Raw genomic sequence first — 25143 nt, 5'->3', positions numbered from 1 at the left:
GATAAGTAATGTAATGTATGTACACAGTGACCTCACCAGCAGAATAGTGAGTACAGCTCTGGAGTATAATACAGGATATAACTCAGGATCAGTACAGGATAAGTAATGTAATGTATGTACACAGTGACCTCACCAGCAGAATAGTGAGTACAGCTCTGGAGTATAATACAGGATATAACTCGGGATCAGTACAGGATAAGTAATGTAATGTATGTACACAGTGACCTCACCAGCAGAATAGTGAGTACAGCTCTGGAGTATAATACAGGATACGTAATTCATCTATACACATTATAAAGCTTCCTTACTCCATACAATAATAAAGCACACTGCACCTCTTGGAGTGGAGCAGCACCTGGAGGGGGGGGGGTTATTTCGCGGCTACACAAGTATTCTGGCCCATACGTTACCCAGTCAGGGCACCCCAGGAGCATCCCAGATGGCACATACCCCCTGAAATCAATAGCCGGAAACTCTTCCTCTCTGTCTACATCACATATCACTCCACAGAACAGAGAGAGACATAAAACCAAAAGCAGACTGATCGCTTGTGCCAAATGACAACATCAGCTCTGCTAAATCTACTGTATATACTTAACACATCCAGTGCAGTAAATCACAACATTCTGATACATCACATGAGACACTGAAAACAACCTTAATACTGCAGGGTAACATTGTTTATTTCAGCAAAAATACACAGTATATACAATGTATAAGAACTGGACATAACAGAGAGACACAAGAAAAAGAGAAAAGAGAAGGAAAGGAAAGAGAGAAAAGAGAAGGAAAGGAAAGAGAGAAAAGAGAAGGAAAGGAAAGAGAGAAAAGAGAAGGAAAGGAAAGAGAGAAAAGAGAAGGAAAGGAAAGAGAGAAAAGAGAAGGAAAGGAAAGAGAGAAAAGAGAAGGAAAGGAAAGAGAGAAAAGAGAAGGAAAGGAAAGAGAGAAAAGAGAAGGAAAGGAAAGAGAGAAAAGAGAAGGAAAGGAAAGAGAGAAAAGAGAAGGAAAGGAAAGAGAGAAAAGAGAAGGAAAGGAAAGAGAGAAAAGAGAAGGAAAGGAAAGAGAGAAAAGAGAAGGAAAGGAAAGAGAGAAAAGAGAAGGAAAGGAAAGAGAGAAAAGAGAAGGAAAGGAAAGAGAGAAAAGAGAAGGAAAGGAAAGAGAGAAAAGAGAAGGAAAGGAAAGAGAGAAAAGAGAAGGAAAGGAAAGAGAGAAAAGAGAAGGAAAGGAAAGAGAGAAAAGAGAAGGAAAGGAAAGAGAGAAAAGAGAAGGAAAGGAAAGAGAGAAAAGAGAAGGAAAGGAAAGAGAGAAAAGAGAAGGAAAGGAGAGAGAGAAAAGAGAAGGAAAGGAAAGAGAGAAGGAAAGGAAAGGAAAGAGAGAAGAGAGGAAAGGAGAGAGAAGAAAGGAAAGGAGAGAGAAGAAAGGAAAGGAGAGAGAAGAAAGGAAAGGAGAGAGAAGAAAGATAGATAAGGAAAGAAGGGAGAACATAAAGATAGAAGTGAAAAGAGAAAAATAAAGACAAAATAGTGGAAAAAGAAAAGGAGAGAGAAAGATCACAAAAAAGTAGAGAAAAAGAAGAGAAGTAAAATCAGAGATAAGGAAAGAGAAGAGAGAAAAGAACATAAAAAGTAGGGAAGGAGAGGTAGAGAGACGTGATGGTCATTATACATAAGGAATAGATACATCAGAGAGACAACAGCGATACAGAGCGATACAATAAGAAACAGGAGGAAGAGAGGAGATGTGGATATAATATAGGGAGATATGATGGGAACTTTACATCCCAGATCAGCGGTCATCTCACTGATCATTGTTCTGTACCAGACCACCACAGCACCTGTAACATTATATATATGTATACACAGCAGTCTGGGCCAGTCACAGTACATCATATACTATTTACCAGCCCATACATCACACGTGTATATACTGTAGTGTATAGTGACTGGTAGGATGATATAGTATCATATATACAGTGTATACTATATTACAGCCTATATATTCTACCTGTCACTATATACTACAGTATACATCAGACCACATATACCTGTCTCTATATACTACAGTATACATCAGACCACATATCCTACCTGTCACTATATACTACAGTATACATCAGACCACATATCATACCTGTCACTATATACATCAGACCACATATCATACCTGTCACTATATACATCAGACCACATATACCTGTCACTATATACTACAGTATACATCAGACCACATACCTGTCACTATATACTACAGTATACATCAGACCACATATCATACCTGTCCCTATATACTACAGTATACATCAGACCACATATCATACCTGTCACTATATACTACAGTATACATCAGACCACATATCATACCTGTCACTATATACTACAGTATACATCAGACCACATATCATACCTGTCCCTATATACACTACAGTATACATCAGACCACATATCATACCTGTCCCTATATACTACAGTATACATCAGACCACATATCATACCTGTCCCTATATACTACAGTATACATCAGACCACATATCATACCTGTCCCTATATACTACAGTATACATCAGACCACATATCATACCTGTCCCTATATACTACAGTATACATCAGACCACATATCATACCTGTCCCTATATACTACAGTATACATCAGACCACATATCATACCTGTCCCTATATACTACAGTATACATCAGACCACATATCATACCTGTCCCTATATACTACAGTATACATCAGACCACATATACCTGTCACTATATACTACAGTATATATCAGACCACATATCATACCTGTCCCTATATACACTACAGTATACATCAGACCACATATCATACCTGTCCCTATATACTACAGTATACATCAGACCACATATCATACCTGTCCCTATATACTACAGTATACATCAGACCACATATCATACCTGTCCCTATATACTACAGTATACATCAGACCACATATCATACCTGTCCCTATATACTACAGTATACATCAGACCACATATACCTGTCACTATATACTACAGTATATATCAGACCACATATCATACCTGTCCCTATATACACTACAGTATACATCAGACCACATATCATACCTGTCCCTATATACACTACAGTATACATCAGACCACATATACTACAGTATACATCAGACCACATATCATACCTGTCACTATATACTACAGTATACAGACCACATATCATACCTGTCACTATATACTACAGTATACATCAGACCACATATACCTGTCACTATATACTACAGTATACATCAGACCACATATCATACCTGTCCCTATATACTACAGTATACATCAGACCACATATACCTGTCACTATATACTACAGTATACATCAGACCACATATCATACCTGTCACTATATACATCAGACCACATATACCTGTCACTATATACTACAGTATACATCAGACCACATATACTACAGTATACATCAGACCACATATCATACCTGTCACTATATACTACAGTATACAGACCACATATCATACCTGTCACTATATACTACAGTATACATCAGACCACATATCATACCTGTCCCTATATACTACAGTATACATCAGACCACATATCATACCTGTCCCTATATACACTACAGTATACATCAGACCACATATCATACCTGTCCCTATATACTACAGTATACATCAGACCACATATCATACCTGTCACTATATACTACAGTATACATCAGACCACATATACTACAGTATACATCAGACCACATATCATACCTGTCACTATATACTACAGTATACATCAGACCACATATCATACCTGTCCCTATATACTACAGTATACATCAGACCACATATCATACCTGTCCCTATATACACTACAGTATACATCAGACCACATATCATACCTGTCCCTATATACTACAGTATACATCAGACCACATATCATACCTGTCACTATATACTACAGTATACATCAGACCACATATACTACAGTATACATCAGACCACATATCATACCTGTCACTATATACTACAGTATACATCAGACCACATATCCTACCTGTCTCTATATACTTACAGTATACATCAGACCACATATCCTACCTGTCACTATATACTACAGTATACATCAGACCACATATCCTACCTGTCACTATATACTACAGTATACATCAGACCACATATCATACCTGTCACTATATACTACAGTATACATCAGACACATATCATACCTGTCACTATATACTACAGTATACATCAGACCACATATACCTGTCCCTATATACTACAGTATACATTCAGACCACATATCAATACCTGTCACTATATACTACAGTATACATCAGACCACATATCATACCTGTCACTATATACTACAGTATACATCAGACCACATATACTACCTGTCACTATATACTACAGTATACATCAGACCACATATCATACCTGTCACTATATACTACAGTATACAGACCACATATCATACCTGTCACTATATACTACAGTATACATCAGACCACATATCATACCTGTCACTATATACTACAGTATACAGACCACATATCATACCTGTCACTATATACTACAGTATACATCAGACCACATATCATACCTGTCACTATATACTACAGTATACATCAGACCACATATACCTGTCTCTATATACTACAGTATACATCAGACCACATATACCTGTCACTATATACTACAGTATACATCAGACCACATATACCTGTCTCTATATACTACAGTATACATCAGACCACATATACCTGTCACTATATACTACAGTATACAGACCACATATACCTGTCACTATATACTACAGTATACATCAGACCACATATACCTGTCTCTATATACTACAGTATACAGACCACATATCATACCTGTCACTATATACTACAGTATACAGACCACATATCATACCTGTCCCTATATACTACAGTATACAGACCACATATCATACCTGTCCCTATATACTACAGTATACATCAGACCACATATCATACCTGTCACTATATACTACAGTATACATCAGACCACATATCATACCTGTCACTATATACTACAGTATACATCAGACCACATATACCTGTCACTATATACTACAGTATACATCAGACCACATATCATACCTGTCACTATATACACTACAGTATACATCAGACCACATATACCTGTCCCTATATACTACAGTATACATCAGACCACATATCATACCTGTCACTATATACTACAGTATACATCAGACCACATATCATACCTGTCACTATATACTACAGTATACAGACCACATATCATACCTGTCACTATATACTACAGTATACATCAGACCACATATCATACCTGTCCCTATATACTACAGTATACATCAGACCACATATCATACCTGTCCCTATATACACTACAGTATACATCAGACCACATATCATACCTGTCCCTATATACTACAGTATACATCAGACCACATATCATACCTGTCACTATATACTACAGTATACATCAGACCACATATACTACAGTATACATCAGACCACATATCATACCTGTCACTATATACTACAGTATACATCAGACCACATATCATACCTGTCCCTATATACTACAGTATACATCAGACCATATATACCTGTCTCTATATACTACAGTATACATCAGACCACATATCCTACCTGTCACTATATACTACAGTATACATCAGACCACATATCCTACCTGTCACTATATACTACAGTATACATCAGACCACATATCATACCTGTCACTATATACTACAGTATACATCAGACCACATATACCTGTCCCTATATACTACAGTATACATCAGACCACATATCATACCTGTCACTATATACTACAGTATACATCAGACCACATATCATACCTGTCACTATATACTACAGTATACATCAGACCACATATACCTGTCCCTATATACTACAGTATACATCAGACCACATATCATACCTGTCACTATATACTACAGTATACATCAGACCACATATCATACCTGTCACTATATACTACAGTATACATCAGACCACATATACTACCTGTCACTATATACTACAGTATACATCAGACCACATATCATACCTGTCACTATATACTACAGTATACAGACCACATATCATACCTGTCACTATATACTACAGTATACATCAGACCACATATCATACCTGTCACTATATACTACAGTATACATCAGACCACATATACCTGTCTCTATATACTACAGTATACATCAGACCACATATACCTGTCACTATATACTACAGTATACATCAGACCACATATACCTGTCTCTATATACTACAGTATACATCAGACCACATATACCTGTCACTATATACTACAGTATACAGACCACATATACCTGTCACTATATACTACAGTATACATCAGACCACATATACCTGTCTCTATATACTACAGTATACAGACCACATATCATACCTGTCACTATATACTACAGTATACAGACCACATATCATACCTGTCCCTATATACTACAGTATACAGACCACATATCATACCTGTCCCTATATACTACAGTATACATCAGACCACATATCATACCTGTCACTATATACTACAGTATACATCAGACCACATATCATACCTGTCACTATATACTACAGTATACATCAGACCACATATACCTGTCACTATATACTACAGTATACATCAGACCACATATCATACCTGTCACTATATACACTACAGTATACATCAGACCACATATACCTGTCCCTATATACTACAGTATACATCAGACCATATATACCTGTCACTATATACTACAGTATACATCAGACCACATATCATACCTGTCCCTATATACTACAGTATACATCAGACCACATATCATACCTGTCACTATATACTACAGTATACATCAGACCACATATCATACCTGTCACTACACATTACAGTATATTATCTGCCTATACACTATCGTTTACACTATATACCAGCCAATACATCATACCTGTAACTATACTCTACAGTATATACCATATACAACATACCTGTAACTATACACTACACTATATACCAGCCAATACATCATACCTGTAACTATACTCTACAGTATATACCATATACATCATACCTGTAACTATACACTACACTATATACCAGCCAATACATCATACCTGTAACTATACTCTACAGTATATACCATATACATCATACCTGTAACTATACTCTACAGTATATACCATATACAACATACCTGTAACTATACACTACAGTTTATACCATATACAACATACCTGTAACTATACACTACAGTATATACCATATACAACATACCTGTAACTATACACTACAGTATATACCATATACAACATACCTGTAACTATACACTACAGTATATACCAGCCAATACATCATACCTGTAACTATACTCTACAGTATATACCATATACAACATACCTGTAACTATACACTACAGTATATACCATATACCAGCCAATACATCATACCTGTAACTATACTCTACAGTATATACCATATACAACATACCTGTAACTATACACTACAGTATATACCATATACCAGCCAATACATCATACCTGTAACTATACTCTACAGTATATACCATATACAACATACCTGTAACTATACACTACACTATATACCAGCCAATACATCATACCTGTAACTATACTCTACAGTATATACCATATACATCATACCTGTAACTATACACTACACTATATACCAGCCAATACATCATACCTGTAACTATACTCTACAGTATATACCATATACATCATACCTGTAACTATACTCTACAGTATATACCATATACAACATACCTGTAACTATACACTACAGTTTATACCATATACAACATACCTGTAACTATACACTACAGTATATACCATATACAACATACCTGTAACTATACACTACAGTATATACCATATACAACATACCTGTAACTATACACTACAGTATATACCAGCCAATACATCATACCTGTAACTATACTCTACAGTATATACCATATACAACATACCTGTAACTATACACTACAGTATATACCATATACCAGCCAATACATCATACCTGTAACTATACTCTACAGTATATACCATATACAACATACCTGTAACTATACACTACAGTATATACCATATACAACATACCTGTAACTATACACTACAGTATATACCATATACAACATACCTGTAACTATACACTACAGTATATACCATATACAACATACCTGTAACTATACACTACAGTACAGTACACTACATACTTGAGAAAGGCAGTGTGATACTGCCGAAACGTTGTATCTGGATATGGGATATTAAACCGCACTTTATTTGAACACTACTTAGTGTGCTGCCTTATACCTACATTGGATGTATACACTACAGTATATACCATATAGCAGCCTATACACCACACATTATATACTATACCAGACCACATAATACATGTCACTATACACTGCAGTATATACATCACACATTATATACTATACCAGACCACATAATACATGTCACTATACACTGCAGTATATACATCACACATTATATACTATACCAGACCACATAATACATGTCACTATACACTGCAGTATATACATCACACATTATATACTATACCAGACCACATAATACATGTCACTATACACTGCAGTATATACATCACACATTATATACTATCTCAGACCACATAATACATGTCACTATACACTGCAGTATATACATCACACATTATATACTATACCAGACCACATAATACATGTCACTATACACTGCAGTATATACATCACACATTATATACTATACCAGACCACATAATACATGTCACTATACACTGCAGTATATACATCACACATTATATACTATACCAGACCACATAATACATGTCACTATACACTGCAGTATATACACCACACATTATATACTATACCAGACCACATAATACATGTCACTATACACTGCAGTATATACATCACACATTATATACTATACCAGACCACATAATACATGTCACTATACACTGCAGTATATACATCACACATTATATACTATACCAGACCACATAATACATGTCACTATACACTGCAGTATATACATCACACATTATATACTATACCAGACCACATAATACATGTCACTATACACTGCAGTATATACACCACACATTATATACTATACCAGACCACATAATACATGTCACTATACACTGCAGTATATACATCACACATTATATACTATACCAGACCACATAATACATGTCACTATACACTGCAGTATATACATCACACATTATATACTATACCAGACCACATAATACATGTCACTATACACTGCAGTATATACACCACACATTATATACTATACCAGACCACATAATACATGTCACTATACACTGCAGTATATACATCACACATTATATACACTATACCAGACCACATAATACATGTCACTATACACTGCAGTATATACACCACACATTATATACTATACCAGACCACATAATACATGTCACTATACACTGCAGTATATACATCACACATTATATACTATACCAGACCACATAATACATGTCACTATACACTGCAGTATATACATCACACATTATATACTATACCAGACCACATAATACATGTCACTATACACTGCAGTATATACATCACACATTATATACTATACCAGACCACATAATACATGTCACTATACACTGCAGTATATACACCACACATTATATACTATACCAGACCACATAATACATGTCACTATACACTGCAGTATATACACCACACATTATATACTATACCAGACCACATAATACATGTCACTATACACTGCAGTATATACATCACACATTATATACTATACCAGACCACATAATACATGTCACTATACACTGCAGTATATACACCACACATTATATACTATACCAGACCACATAATACATGTCACTATACACTGCAGTATATACACCACACATTATATACTATACCAGACCACATAATACATGTCACTATACACTGCAGTATATACATCACACATTATATACTATACCAGACCACATAATACATGTCACTATACACTGCAGTATATACATCACACATTATATACTATACCAGACCACATAATACATGTCACTATACACTGCAGTATATACACCACACATTATATACTATACCAGACCACATAATACATGTCACTATACACTGCAGTATATACATCACACATTATATACTATACCAGACCACATAATACATGTCACTATACACTATCAGTCCATATATTATATAGTATATACAGCTATATACAATATACACACACACACACACATTTCCCATCATATATACACAGCAGTGATATAAAAAGTATATACATATAACATCACATGTATATACAGATACAATTAATCTGCTATCACATTATAGATCATATATCCCCCCCCTCAGCATTGCTAAATATATAACATGTCATATCACACATCCCGTCAGCGATACATATAACAAATACAAATAATCACCTATAGCATATATATCATTGTGTTTCCCCCAGCAGTGATATATAACAAGTCTTATATCCTCAGCAGTGATATATAACAAGTCTTATATCCTCAGCAGTGATATATACCATCCATGTGACTGTATACAGCAGATACAATAGTGATATACAATGTCACACACAATATCATGTCTCCTGATACATATAACATGTCATATTATACTCCTCAGCAGTGATATATACCATCCATGTGACTGTATACAGCAGATAGATACAATGTCACATATAGAACAGTAATATAGAATATCATGTACCCCCCCCCCCCCCCCACCACCACCACCACAGTGATAATACATAACATGTCATCTGTAATGTCATATATTAGACATCCTCGGCAGTGATATATACCATGCATGTGACAGTATATAGAGATATATAGTACAGTCACATATAGAAGTATAATATAGTATATATCACATATCTCCCCACAGAAGTATACATATAGCAGATAGTGATATATAGTACAGTATAGCAGATAGTGATATATAGTACAGTATAGTATATAGTGATATATAGTACAGCCACATATAGAATATCATATCCACCACAGTAATACATATAACATGTCATATTCGACATCCTCAGCAGTGATATATATCATGCATGTGACAGTATAGACAGTACAGTAGTGATCTATATATATATATATATATATATATATATATATATATATATATATAGCAGATACAAGTGATATATAGTACAGTCACATAGAATAGTAATATAGAATATCATTTATTTTCCCCATAGTAATGATACATATAACATGTCATATTCTACATATATTATTATTATTATTATAATCCTCAGCAGTGATATATACCATTCATATGACAGGATATAGAGATATATACAGTACAATCACATATAGAAGTTTAAGATATCATGTATCCCCCCACAGTAATAATACATATAACCTGTCATATACATCCTCAGCAGTGATATATACATCCATATGAATGTATATAGAGATATATATAGTACAGTCACATATAGAAGTATAATATAGGATATCATGTATCCCCCCCACAGTAATAATACATATAACCTGTCATATACATCCTCAGCAGTGATATATACATCCATGTGACTGTATACAGCAGATACATATAACAATGTCATATAATACTCCTCAACAGTGATATATACCATACATATGACAGTATATAGAGATATATAGTACAATCACATATAGAAGTATAATCTAGAATATCATGTATCCCCCCCCACAGTAATGATACATATAACCTGTCATATACATCCTCAGCAGTGATATATACCATCCATATGAATGTATAGAGATATATATAGTACAGTCACATATAGAAGTATAATATAAGATATCATGTATCCCCCCCACAGTAATGATACATATAACCTGTCATATACATCCTCAGCAGTGATATATACATCCATATGAATGTATATAGAGATATATATAGTACAGTCACATATAGAAGTATAATATAAGATATCATGTATCCCCCCCCCCCACAGTAATGATACATATAACCTGTCATATACATCCTCAGCAGTGATATATACATCCATATGAATGTATATAGAGATATATATAGTACAGTCACATATAGAAGTATAATATAAGATATCATGTATCCCCCCCCCCACAGTAATGATACATATAACCTGTCATATACATCCTCAGCAGTGATATATACTTCCATATGAATGTATATAGATATATATAGTACAGTCACATATAGAAGTATAATATAAGATATCATGTATCCCCCCCCCACAGTAATGATACATATAACCTGTCATATACATCCTCAGCAGTGATATATACCATCCATATGAATGTATATAGAGATATATATAGTACAGTCACATATAGAAGTATAATATAAGATATCATGTATCCCCCCCACAGTAATGATACATATAACCTGTCATATACATCCTCAGCAGTGATATATGCCATCCATATGAATGTATATAGAGATATATAGTAGTCACATATAGAAGTATAATATAAGATATCATGTATCCCCCCCCCCCCCACAGTAATGATACATATAACCTGTCATATACATCCTCAGCAGTGACATATACATCCATATGAATGTATATAGAGATATATAGTACAATCACATATAGAAGTATAATATAAGATATCATGTATCCCCCCCACAGTAATGATACATATAACCTGTCATATACATCCTCAGCAGTGATATATACATCCATATGAATGTATATAGAGATATATATAGTACAGTCACATATAGAAGTATAATATAGGATATCATGTATCCCCCCCCACAGTAATGATACATATAACCTGTCATATACATCCTCAGCAGTGATATATACCATCCATATGAATGTATATAGAGATATATAGTACAATCACATATAGAAGTATAATATAAGATATCATGTATCCCCCCCCACAGTAATGATACATATAACCTGTCATATACACCCTCAGCAGTGATATATACATCCATATGAATGTATATAGAGATATATATAGTACAATCACATATAGAAGTATAATATAAGATATCATGTATCCCCCCCCCACAGTAATGATACATATAACCTGTCATATACATCCTCAGCAGTGATATATACATCCATATGAATGTATATAGAGATATATATAGTACAGTCACATATAGAAGTATAATATAAGATATCATGTATCCCCCCCACAGTAATGATACATATAACCTGTCATATACATCCTCAGCAGTGATATATACATCCATATGAATGTATATAGAGATATATAGTACAGTCACATATAGAAGTATAAGATATCATGTATCCCCCCCCACAGTAATGATACATATAACCTGTCATATACATCCTCAGCAGTGATATATACATCCATATGAATGTATATAGAGATATATATAGTACAGTCACATATAGAAGTATAATATAAGATATCATGTATCCCCCCCCACAGTAATGATACATATAACCTGTCATATACATCCTCAGCAGTGATATATACTTCCATATGAATGTATATAGATATATATAGTACAGTCACATATAGAAGTATAATATAAGATATCATGTATCCCCACCCACAGTAATGATACATATAACCTGTCATATACATCCTCAGCAGTGATATATACCATCCATATGAATGTATATAGAGATATATATAGTACAGTCACATATAGAAGTATAATATAAGATATCATGTATCCCCCCCCCCACAGTAATGATACATATAACCTGTCATATACATCCTCAGCAGTGACATATACATCCATATGAATGTATATAGAGATATATAGTAGTCACATATAGAAGTATAATATAAGATATCATGTATCCCCCCCCCCACAGTAATGATACATATAACCTGTCATATACATCCTCAGCAGTGATATATACATCCATATGAATGTATATAGAGATATATATAGTACAGTCACATATAGAAGTATAATATAGGATATGACAGCAGTATTACACATATATACTATATCCCCCGTCATATGATACAGACCGCACACCCTCCGGTCCCCGGTGAAGTTGTCGGCTGTCTCACCTGAGCTCCCCGGTTCCCCGCGGGGCGGCAGGCCGTGCTCACTCCCGGTGAGGTGGTGTCGGTGACGTCTCCCGCCCTCCGTGCCCAGCTCCTCGCCCCCGGCGTCTCCCCCCGCCGCTCACATCCCAGCCCGACTCGTCTTTGTCTGTCTCCCAGCCGCCATGTTGACACTCAGCACCGCGCAGCTCCTCAGCCGAGCGGCCGCGGCGGGACTCTGGGAGTTGTAGTTCCCGACACCGCTGGCGTCTCCCCGGGGAGCTTGAGAGGGAGCGCGTGGAGGGGACTACACCTCCCACAATGCTGAGCGGGGTAGACATAACAACCCCGCCCCCTAGTGATAGACTGGAGAAGACAGCGGAGAGAGAGGAAGAGGGGCGGGGGGAGCGTGTCTGGGACGTCGGCTTACGTCACGGTGACGTCACGGCGGAGCTGCCGTATCCCGGCAGGCTGTGCGCGGGCAGGAAAGGAGCCTGATACAATGAAGCTGGTGAGGATGGCTGGATAGTATGGAGCAGTGGTTTCCAGTCAGGGCGCCTCCAGCTGTTGCAACACTACAACTCCCAGCATGCCCGGACAGCCGAAGGCTGTCCGGGCATGCTGGGAGTTGTAGTGTTGCAACAGCTGGAGGCGCTTTAGTTGGGAAACACTAGGTTATGGTGATATACCGGGGTTATATATAGTTTACAGTGCGGGGGCCGGACACTACTACTCCACAGATGTATGGACCAGGCTACATGCTGAGACTTGTAGTTCTACCACAGCTACATGTTGGCTTGAATAATTATGCATTGATCAGCTGAGGGTTTGGCACAATTGCATCCACATGCATCCACAGCGTTGTCTAGGGCAGTGTTCCCTAACCAGTGCACCTCCAGCTGTTGCATCACTACAACTCCCAGTATGCCACGTGCTGGAAGTTGTAGTTTTTGCAACAGCTGGAGGCGCACTGGTTGGAAAATACTGTTCTAGACGTCTGTAGCAAAACCTCAGCTGTTAAAATCAGCAGGTCTGTACTGGTTCTCTGCCTCTGGAGGCAAAACAGAAAGGTTCCCATTCACTGACAGCAAGCGGAAAAGCTGTCAGGGCATGCTGGGAGTTGTAGTTCTGCAACAGCCGGAGGGCCACAGTATGGAGATAACTGCTCTAGTGCTGTTGGACAACACTGCTATAAAGCTGTCAGGGCATGCTGGGAGTTGTAGTTCTGCAACAGCTGTAGGGCCACAGTATGGAGATAACTGCTCTAGTGCTGTTGGACAACACTGCTATAAAGCTGTCAGGGCATGCTGGGAGTTGTAGTTCTGCAACAGCTGGAGGGCCACAGTATGGAGATCACTGCTCTAGTGCTGTTGGACAACACTGCTATAATGCTGTCAGGGCATGCTGGGAGTTGTAGTTTTGCAACAGCTGGAGAACCACAGGTTGAAGAACATTGCCTTAGAGCTCTCGGGCATGCTGGGAGTTGTAGTGTTGCAACAGCTGGAGGCGCCCTAGTTGGGAAACACTAGGTTATGGTGATATACCGGGGTTGTAGATAGTTTACAGTGCGGGGGCCAGACACTACTACTCCACAGATGTATGGACCAGGCTACATGCTGAGACTTGTAGTTCTACCACAGCTACATGTTGGCTTGAATAATTATGCATTGATCAGCTGAGGGTTTGGCACAATTGCATCCACATGCCAGCCTGGACACAGCGTTGTCTAGAGCAGTGTTCCCTAACCAGTGCACCTCCAGCTGTTGCATCACTACAACTCCCAGTATGCCACATGCTGGAAGTTGTAGTTTTTGCAACAGCTGGAGGCGCACTGGGTGGAAAATACTGTTCTAGACGACTGTAGCAAAACCTCAGCTGTTAAAATCAACAGGTCTGTACTGGTTCTCGGCCTCTGGATGCAAAACAGAAATGTTCCCATTCACTGACAGCAAGCGGAGATCTTGGAAAGAATCGAAATGCAAAGCTTATTGTAGAACTTTTCAGAAGTGTTATCTAACAGGTGGTTCTCCAGCTGTTGCAAAACTACAACTCCCAGCATGCCCCGAGAGCTCTAAGGCAATGTTCTTCAACCTGTGGTTTTCCAGATGTTTTAAAACTACAACTCCCAGCATGCCCAGACAGCTTTATAGCAGTGTTGTCCAACAGCGTTAGAGCAGTGATCTCCATACTGAGGCCCTCCAGCTGTTGCAGAACTACAACTCTCAGAATGCCCTGACACCTCTATGGCAATGTCCTCCAACCAGTGGCTCTCCAGCTGTTGCAAAACTACTGTTATAAAGCTGTCCGGGCATGCTGGGAGTTGTAGTTTTGCAACAGCTGGAGATTTACTGGTTGGAGGACGTTGCCATAGAGGTGCCAGGGCATTCTGGGAGTTGTAGTTCTGCAACAGCTGGAGGGCCACAATATGGAGATCACTGCTCTAGTGCTGTTGGACAGCACTGTGCTAAAGCTGCCAGGGCATGCTGGGAGTTGTAGTTTTGCAACAGCTGGAGAGGCAACTGTTTGGGATCATTGCTATAGAGATGTTAAGGCATCCTGGGAGTTGTAGTTCTGCAACAGCTGGAGGGCCACAATATGGAGATCACTGCTCTAGTGCTGTTGGACAGCACTGTGCTAAAGCTGCCGGGGCATGCTGGGAGTTGTAGTTCTGCATCAGCTGGAGAGCCGCAGCTTGAAAATTGCAGCCAAAGAGATCTCAGGGCATGCTGGGAGTTGTAGTTTTGCCATACCAAGTGATGTACTGGTCTGAGAACACTGCTATTGAGTTGTCGGGACATGCTGGGAGTTGTAGTTTTTTAACTGTTGAAGATCCACTGGTTGAAGAACATTGCCATAAGCCAGTGTTTCCCAACCAGGGTGCCTCCAGCTGTTGCAAAACTACAACTCCCAGAATGCCCGGACAGCCTTCGGCTGTCCGGGCATGCTGGGAGTTGTAGTTTTGCAAATGCTGGAGGCACCCTGGTTGGGAAAATGCTGCAAATCATTGTGATTCCAAATATTTTTGCACAGTTTTATCTATTCCCAGGAAAGCTGGGTGATTACCTGTGTGGTCTTCAGGTGTAGCTTTCCCAGCCTCCTGAATGGCCAGTGTGTCTGCTTCTATTCCCCTTAACTGCAGCATCATTAGGAAATGGTTTCCGTACCCTAAGAAAGCTGGGTGACCTCATCTGTAGTCATCACCCAGCTTTCCCAGGATCGGTGAAGAACAGGACGTGTTCTCTATTAGTGGGGTGGTCATCTGATCTGGCTGTGATCAGAGGATTTGGACAGTGTACGGTTACGTGGCATAAGGCGACTCCCTGCTGTCCGAGCTGCTGGGAGTTGTAATTTTGCAGCAGCTGGAGGCACACTGGTTGGGAAACACTTGCCCCAGAGACTACTACTCTCACCCTCTCTCTCTTTCAGTACTGCTTGTCGGGGCATCCCACCCTGCCATGTAACATCCTGAAGTTCAAGACCACGACCATCATGCTGGACTGCGGCCTGGACATGACGTCTGCGCTCAACTTCCTCCCGCTGCCCCTGGTGCACAGGTACGAGGGGTCTTCATGGGTGCAGTATACAGCTCTATCTGTATACTGCTGCTATCTCTATGGGATCATGATACATAGTAGTTATACACACCCCCTCCAGCTCTATCTGTATACTGCTGCTATCTCTATGGGATCATGATACATAGTAGTTATACACACCCCCTCCAGCTCTATCTGTATACTGCTGCTATCTCTATGGGATCATGATACATAGTAGTTACACACATCCCCTTCAGCTCTATCTGTATACTGCTGCTATCTCTATGGGATCATGATACATAGTAGTTATACCCCTCCCCTCCAGCTCTATCTGTATACTGCTGCTATCTCTATGGGATCATGATACATACTAGTTACACACATCCCCTCCAGCTCTATCTGTATACTGCTGCTATCTCTACTACTATATACACTGCAGGAGAAATGCTAGCACAGGCTTCCAGTATCCGTATACACTACTATATACACTGCAGGAGAAATGCTAGCACAGGCTTCCAGTATCTGTATACACTGCTATATACTACTATATACACTGCAGGAGAAATGCTAGCACAGGCTTCCAGTATCCGTATACACTGCTATATACTACTATATACACCGCAGGAGAAATGCTAGCACAGGCTTCCAGTATCCGTATACACTGCTATATACTACTATATACACCGCAGGAGAAATGCTAGCACAGGCTTCCAGTATCCGTATACACTGCTATATACTACTATATACACCGCAGGAGAAATGCTAGCACAGGCTTCCAATATCCGTATACACTGCTATATACTACTATATACACCGCAGGAGAAATGCTAGCACAGGTTTCCAGTATCCGTATACACTGCTATATACTACTATATACACCGCAGGAGAAATGCTAGCACAGGCTTCCAGTATCCGTATACACTGCTATATACTACTATATACATCGCAGGAGAAATGCTAGCACAGGCTTCCAGTATCCGTATACACTGCTATATACTACCATATACACCGCAGGAGAAATGCTAGCACAGGCTTCCAGTATCCGTATACACTGCTATATACTACTATATACACCGCAGGAGAAATGCTAGCACAGGCTTCCAGTATCCGTATACACTGCTATATACTACTATATACACCGCAGGAGAAATGCTAGCACAGGCTTCCAGTATCCGTATACACTGCTATATACTACTATATACACCGCAGGAGAAATGCTAGCACAGGCTTCCAGTATCCGTATACACTGCTATATACTACTATATACACCGCAGGAGAAATGCTAGCACAGGCTTCCAGTATCCATATACACTGCTATATACTACTATATACACCACAGGAGAAATGCTAGCACAGGCTTCCAGTATCCGTATACACTGCTATATACTACTATATACACCGCAGGAGAAATGCTAGCACAGGCTTCCAGTATCCGTATACACTGCTATATACTACTATATACACCGCAGGAGAAATGCTAGCACAGGCTTCCAGTATCCGTATACACTGCTATATACTACTGTATCCACCGCAGGAGAAATGCTAGCACAGGCTTCCAGTATCCGTATACACTGCTATATACTACTATATATACCGCAGGAGAAATGCTAGCACAGGCTTCCAGTATCCGTATACACTGCTATATACTACTATATACACCGCAGGAGAAATGCTAGCACAGACTTCCAGTATCCGTATACACTGCTATATACTACTATATACACCGCAGGAGAAATGCTAGCACAGGCTTCCAGTATCCGTATACACTGCTATATACTACTATATACACCGCAGGAGAAATGCTAGCACAGGCTTCCAGTATCCGTATACACTGCTATATACTACTATATACACCGCAGGAGAAATGCTAGCACAAGCTTCCAGTATCCGTATACACTGCTATATACTACTATATACACCGCAGGAGAAATGCTAGCACAGGCTTCCAGTATCCGTATACACTGCTATATACTACTATATACACCGCAGGAGAAATGCTAGCACAGGCTTCCAATATCCGTATACACTGCTATATACTACTATATACACCGCAGGAGAAATGCTAGCACAGGCTTCCAGTATCCGTATACACTGCTATATACTACTATATACACCGCTGGAGAAATGCTAGCACAGGCTTCCAGTATCCGTATACACTGCTATATACTACTATATACACCGCAGGAGAAATGCTAGCACAGGCTTCCAGTATCCGTATACACTGCTATATACTACTATATACACCGCAGGAGAAATGCTAGCACAGGCTTCCAGTATCCGTATACACTGCTATATACTACTATATACACCGCAGGAGAAATGCTAGCACAGGCTTCCAGTATCCGTATACACTGCTATATACTACTATATACACCGCAGGAGAAATGCTAGCACAGGCTTCCAGTATCCGTATACACTGCTATATACTACTATATACACCGCAGGAGAAATGCTAGCACAGGCTTCCAGTATCCGTATACACTGCTATACACTACTATATACACCGCAGGAGAAATGCTAGCACAGGCTTCCAGTATCCGTATACACTGCTATATACTACTATATACACCGCAGGAGAAATGCTAGCACAGGCTTCCAGTATCCGTATACACTGCTATATACTACTATATACACCGCAGGAGAAATGCTAGCACAGGCTTCCAGTATCCGTATACACTGCTATATACTACTATATACACCGCAGGAGAAATGCTAGCACAGGCTTCCAGTATCCGTATACACTGCTATATACTACTATATACACCGCAGGAGAAATGCTAGCACAGGCTTCCAGTATCCGTATACACTGCTATATACTACTATATACACCGCAGGAGAAATGCTAGCACAGGCTTCCAGTATCCGTATACACTGCTATATACTACTATATACACCGCAGGAGAAATGCTAGCACAGGCTTCCAGTATCCGTATACACTGCTATATACTACTATATACTACTATATACACCGCAGGAGAAATGCTAGCACAGGCTTCCAGTATCCGTATACACTGCTATATACTACTATATACACCGCAGGAGAAATGCTAGCACAGGCTTCCAGTATCCGTATACACTGCTATATACTACTATATACACTGCAGGAGAAATGCTAGCACAGGCTTCCAGTATCCGTATACACTGCTATATACTACTATATACACCGCAGGAGAAATGCTAGCACAGGCTTCCAGTATCCGTATACACTGCTATATACTACTATATACACCGCAGGAGAAATGCTAGCACAGGCTTCCAGTATCCGTATACACTGCTATATACTACTATATACACCGCAGGAGAAATGCTAGCACAGGCTTCCAGTATCCGTATACACTGCTATATACTACTATATACACCGCAGGAGAAATGCTAGCACAGGCTTCCAGTATCCGTATACACTGCTATATACTACTATATACACCGCAGGAGAAATGCTAGCACAGGCTTCCAGTATCCATAGTTTCAGGTGCTGCACATCTCGTATCTTCACAGCATAGACAATTGCCTTCAGATGACCCCAAAGATAAGTCTAAGGGGGTCAGATCGGGAGACCTTGGGGGCCATTCATCTGGCCCACGACGACCAATCCACTTTCCAGGAAACTGTTCATCTAGGAATGCTCGGACCTGACACCCATAATGTGGTGGTCACCATCTTGCTGGAAAAACTCAGGGAACGTGCAGCTTCAGTGCATAAAGAGGGAAACACATCATCATGTAGGCGACTGGATATGGGAAATTACTACATGATGATGTGTTTCCCTCTTTATGCACTGAAGCTGCACGTTCCCTGAGTTTTTCCAGCAAGATGGTGACCACTCTATCTGTATACTGCTGCTGCTGTCTCTATGGGATCAGGATATATAGTAGTTATACACCTCCCCTCCTGCTCTATCTATATACTGCTGCTGCTATCTCTATGGGATCAGGATATATAGTAGTTATACACCCCCTCCAGCTCTCTGTATACTGCTGCTATCTCTATGGGATCAGGATATGTAGTAGTTATACACCTCTTCTCCAGCTCTATCTGTATACTGCTGCTATCTCTATGGGATCAGTATATATAGTAGTTATACACCTCCTCTCCAGCTCTCTGTATACTGCTGCTATCTCTATGGGGTCAGGATATATAGTAGTTATACACCTCCTCTCCAGCTCTCTGTATACTGCTGCTATTTCTATGGGATCACCATATATAGTATTTATACACATCCTCTCCAGCTCTATCCGTATACTGCTGCTCTCTCTATGGGATCAGGATATGTAGTAGTAATACACCTCTCCTCCAGCTCTATCTGTATACTGCTGCTCTCTCTATGGGATCAGGATATGTAGTAGTAATACACCTCTCCTCCAGCTCTATCTGTATACTGCTGCTCTCTCTATGGGATCAGGATATGTAGTAGTAATACACCTCTCCTCCAGCTCTATCTGTATACTGCTGCTCTCTCTATGGGATCAGGATATGTAGTAATTATACACCTCCCCTTTAGCTAAAATGCAGTTAAAATTTGACACGATAACACAGCATTGTGGATTATAGATAAAATCACTTTCTCCTTATGGCAGTATTTCTCTAAATAATGCGCTTTGAATAAGAAAATGCCTCAAAATAGTACAAAATGTGAACTGACCCCAACCCACTTATCAGTTTACCTGGGTGTTATCCAGCAGCAGAAGGCTAATTAGATGATGAGGTGCAGTGATCAGACTCCACCCCATCTCTCTGCAAATATATGATTCATGGGAAATGTAAGCAGCATTAGAAAATAATTTTTATTCTGAAATAGAATCAATATGTCTGAAAAACCCCTGCCTGTTACATCAGCTTAAACAGGTAAGCACAAGTCCTACACAAGAACCTTTACATTATCCTCTAATAATAACCTATATTGCACTTATTAAGAAAAAAACATCTTAAAATAGAACTTTACTAAGATGAAATCTGCCTAGCTAAGCTAAGATACATGTTAAAGGGGTACTCCACTGGAAAACAAACATAAAATGTGTGTATATATATATATATATACTATATATATATATATATTATTAATTTATTATTTTTAATCAACTGATGCCAGAAAGTTTAAACAGATTTCTAAATTACTTCTATTTAAAAAATCTTAATCCTTCCAGTACTTACCAGCTGCTGTATGCTCCACAGGAAGTTGTATTTCTTTCTGGAGTTGTTTTCAGTCTGGCCACAGTGCTCTCTGCTGACACCTCTGTCCATGTCAGGAACTGCCAGGAGCAGGGTAGGTTTTCTAAGGGGATTTGCTCCTACTCCGGACAGTTCCTGACCTGGACAGAGGTGTCAGCAGAGAGCACTGTGGTCAGACTGGAAAAAAATTAAAAAGAAAAGAACTTTCTGTGGAGCATACAGCAGCTGATAAGTACTGGAAGGATTACATTTTTTTTAATAGAAGTAATTTACAAATCTGTTTAACTTTCTGGCACCAGTTGATTAAAAAAAATAATAATACGATAATGTACCCCTTTAAGGAGTCTGGGAAAGCAGAGTGACAAGGAAATATGTTAAAGTAGCCACAGACATTAGCACACAACATTCTTGGAGTCCTGAATGGCAAATCTGCCTAGTAAAATTAAATAGACAGAGTTTATATTCATGCTCCAGGAAAAGCTGGGTGACCAGGAATAGGATTACAATTACATTTGCTATTGCTTAGCTTTTCCTGGAGTCCTGAATAACAGATTTTCCAGCTGTAAGATTTAGCTCTGTGTTACTAGACCATTGTAATGTTCAGGAGTCTGGGAAAGCTGGGTGACATTTAAAATAGCTGCCATTCTTGTCAAGTCCTGAATGGCAGATCTTGCTAGTGAGACACGCTGCTTTGACTTTACTAGACAACAGGTTTTCAGGAGTCTGGGAAAGCTGGGTGACTACAAATATGGCTACCATCATAACTCCAGCAGAGCTTTCCTTGACTTGGGAATTGCAAACCTAACTAATGATATAAAGGCAGAATTAATATACCTAAGCATGGGAAAGCTGGGTTCCCTTAGGCTTATCTTACAGCTTATGACACAGCTTTACTAAACTTCTGAATGACAAATCTGCCTAGTGAGATGTCACTTGTTTATTAGACACGTTTCCTTTGCAGTAATCTGGGAAAGCTGGGTGACAATTAATATGGTTACCATACTAGATTGATTGATTGTTTTTTTTTTTTTTGTTTTGTTTTTACACTACTCTGCTTTTCTGGAGTCCCGAATGAAAAATCTGGCTAGTGAAATTTAACCACATTTAGCGAGACAGATTATGTTCAGGCTTAGTGACCATTACAACAGCTGCCATTATAGCTCCCAAGAGGGGATATTACACAACTTTCCTAAAGTCCTGCATGGCAGATCTTCTTATTAAGATGCTTAGCTGACTTAACAGACAGGTTTAATTTTCAGGAGTCTGGAAAAGCTGGGTGACAACCAAGATGGCCTCCATTATAACTCCAACAGGGGCTGTCACAGATATTTCCCCGAGTCCTGAAAAACCTAACTAGTGATGTAAAGACAGACTTAACATTCTGGAGCATGGGAAAGCTGGCTGATAATCGTTACGGCTGCCATTAAGGTTGTCACACGGCTTATCACACAGCTTTACTGCACTCCTGAATGGCAAATATGCCTAGTGAGATGTCTCTTTTGTTTATTATGCAGGAATCTAGGAAAGTGAGTTTTACAATTATTATGGCTGCCATTATAGGGAGTTTATTGCTCAGCTTTCCTGGAGTCCTGAATGGAAAATCCTGGCTAGTGAGATTTATCTAGATAAACCAGACAGACATAATGCTCAGGAGTCTGGAAAAGCTGGATGAGGACCTACATTACCAATACACTTTCATTTACAATGCAGGGAATGCTGCACCTCTGTGTTACCGTTTAAGAGTGTGGGAAAGCTGGGTGACTAGTAATACTAGTAATTCCTATAGATCTATGTTCCCTAACCCTTGGCTCTCCAGCTGTTGCACAACTACAACTCCCATCATGCCCAGACAGCCCTATAATTCCTATAGATCAGTGTTCACTAACCCTTTGCTCTCCAGCTGTTGCACAACTACAACTCCCATCATGCCCAGACAGCCCTATAATTCCTATAGATCAGTGTTCCCTAACCCTTGGATCTCCAGCTGTTGCACAACTACAACTCCCATCATGCCCAGACAGCCCTATAATTCCTATAGATCAGTGTTCCCTAACCCTTGGCTCTACAGCTGTTGCACAACTACAACTCCCATCATGCCCAGACAGCCCTATAATTAATATAGATCAGTGTTCCCTAACCCTTGTCTCTCCAGCTGTTGTAAAACTACAACTCCCATCATGCCCAGACAACCCTATAATTCCTCTAGATCAGTGTTCCCTAACACTTGGCTCTCCAGCTGTTGCAAAACTACAACTCCCATCATGCCCAGACAGCCCTATAATTCCTATTGATCAGTGTTCCCTAACCCTTGGCTCTCCAGCTGTTGCACAACTACAACTCCCATCATGCCCAGACAACCCTATAATTCCTATAGATCAGTGTTCCCTAACCC

At 39.2% G+C, this 25143-nt stretch overlaps 2 protein-coding genes across 5 annotated transcripts in view; one reads left to right on the top strand and one right to left on the bottom strand.

Annotated features, from left to right (window-relative positions):
• HMBOX1 (homeobox containing 1) overlaps positions 1 to 14359 on the bottom strand; it is a 130096-nt gene extending 115737 nt beyond the window's left edge. For all 4 annotated transcript variants that reach the window (XM_056563822.1, XM_056563824.1, XM_056563825.1 and 1 more), the window contains exon 1: positions 14077 to 14359. The gene's annotated coding sequence lies outside the window, so the exon portion shown is untranslated. The remainder of the gene's footprint in view (positions 1 to 14076) is intronic.
• A 62-nt stretch (positions 14360 to 14421) lies between these two features.
• The window catches only part of INTS9 (integrator complex subunit 9), a 46431-nt gene continuing 35709 nt past the window's right edge, over positions 14422 to 25143 (top strand). The window contains exons 1-2 of the mRNA XM_056563821.1: positions 14422 to 14563; positions 17479 to 17606. Coding sequence (XP_056419796.1) covers positions 14555 to 14563; positions 17479 to 17606 — 137 coding nt within the window. The 5' untranslated portion in view covers positions 14422 to 14554. The remainder of the gene's footprint in view (positions 14564 to 17478; positions 17607 to 25143) is intronic.

This window comes from Hyla sarda, chromosome 3 (genome assembly GCF_029499605.1).
Source record: "Hyla sarda isolate aHylSar1 chromosome 3, aHylSar1.hap1, whole genome shotgun sequence".
NCBI classification, from domain to species: Eukaryota; Metazoa; Chordata; class Amphibia; order Anura; family Hylidae; genus Hyla; species Hyla sarda.
The sequence above is the reverse complement of the archived record's forward strand: the minus strand, read 5'-3'. Positions and strand labels throughout refer to the sequence as shown.